General features: G+C 37.8%; 1 protein-coding gene across 1 annotated transcript in view; it reads right to left on the bottom strand.

The window, feature by feature from the left end:
• Window positions 1-491: 491 nt before the first annotated feature.
• LOC118404328 (zinc finger protein 28-like) overlaps window positions 492-841 on the bottom strand; it is a 3,257-nt gene continuing 2,907 nt past the window's right edge. Inside the window, exon 4 of the mRNA XM_035803397.1 lies at window positions 492-803. Within this exon, the coding sequence (XP_035659290.1) occupies window positions 492-803 (312 nt within the window). The remainder of the gene's footprint in view (window positions 804-841) is intronic.

The following is an 841-nucleotide window of genomic DNA, read 5'->3' as shown; positions in this document are numbered from 1 at the left end:
ACTCATGGATCTTTACAGCTGGTATAACCGCCCTTAGGTATAAGACACATACATGTACACTATATTCTATAAAGATACATAAACTATACTTAGGCCACAAACATTTCATTTGTTGCTTCTCATCGGATTATCAAAAAACAAAGTCCTGAGAAAAAATAATACAGGTTTTACTGTATCACAAATCTGTATATATTACCAATTCAGAGCCAAATACACATAATTTCAGTTTAAAAACAATGCCTTTTATTCAGAACATTAGTAACAAATCAAAGGCTGTTGTTTTTTGTGTTATTCAAGCCATACATCTTCACCCCAGACATTTTGACAATTTTTTTTTCTACCTGTTGGTCCAATTTTCTTCTTAAAAAAACAAACATACCTAGAAACAAAAAATAAAATTGGTGTGGCCTCATTTACCATGTGGCAACTAAATATCCAAAATACACTCAGGTTTAATATTTTCATACAGCAGACGAGTCGCACTGATAACACTACTGGGGTTTTTCGCCTGCATGTTTTTTCTTATGTCGTGACAAAACTGACCTGTCAGCCGTCCTGAGCCCGCACTTATCACACATGTAGGGTTTCTCACCCGTGTGTTTTGCCATGACGTGTTGATCTAAAACTTCTTTCCGGGTCGTAGAAAACGCACATAGATCACAACTATAAGGTCTCTCACCGGTGTGCTTTCTCATATGTCTGTAGAGGCTATACCTAACAGCAGTCCTGTACCCGCAATGATCACACATGTAGGGTTTCTCACCGGTGTGTTTTGTCATGACGTGTTGTTGTACTTGAGATAGCTGTGTGGCAGAATAGTCACACTGGTCACATTTGTAGG

The sequence above is a fragment of the Branchiostoma floridae genome, chromosome 17 (assembly GCF_000003815.2).
Source record: "Branchiostoma floridae strain S238N-H82 chromosome 17, Bfl_VNyyK, whole genome shotgun sequence".
Taxonomy (NCBI): Eukaryota; Metazoa; Chordata; class Leptocardii; order Amphioxiformes; family Branchiostomatidae; genus Branchiostoma; species Branchiostoma floridae.
The sequence above is the reverse complement of the archived record's forward strand: the minus strand, read 5'-3'. Positions and strand labels throughout refer to the sequence as shown.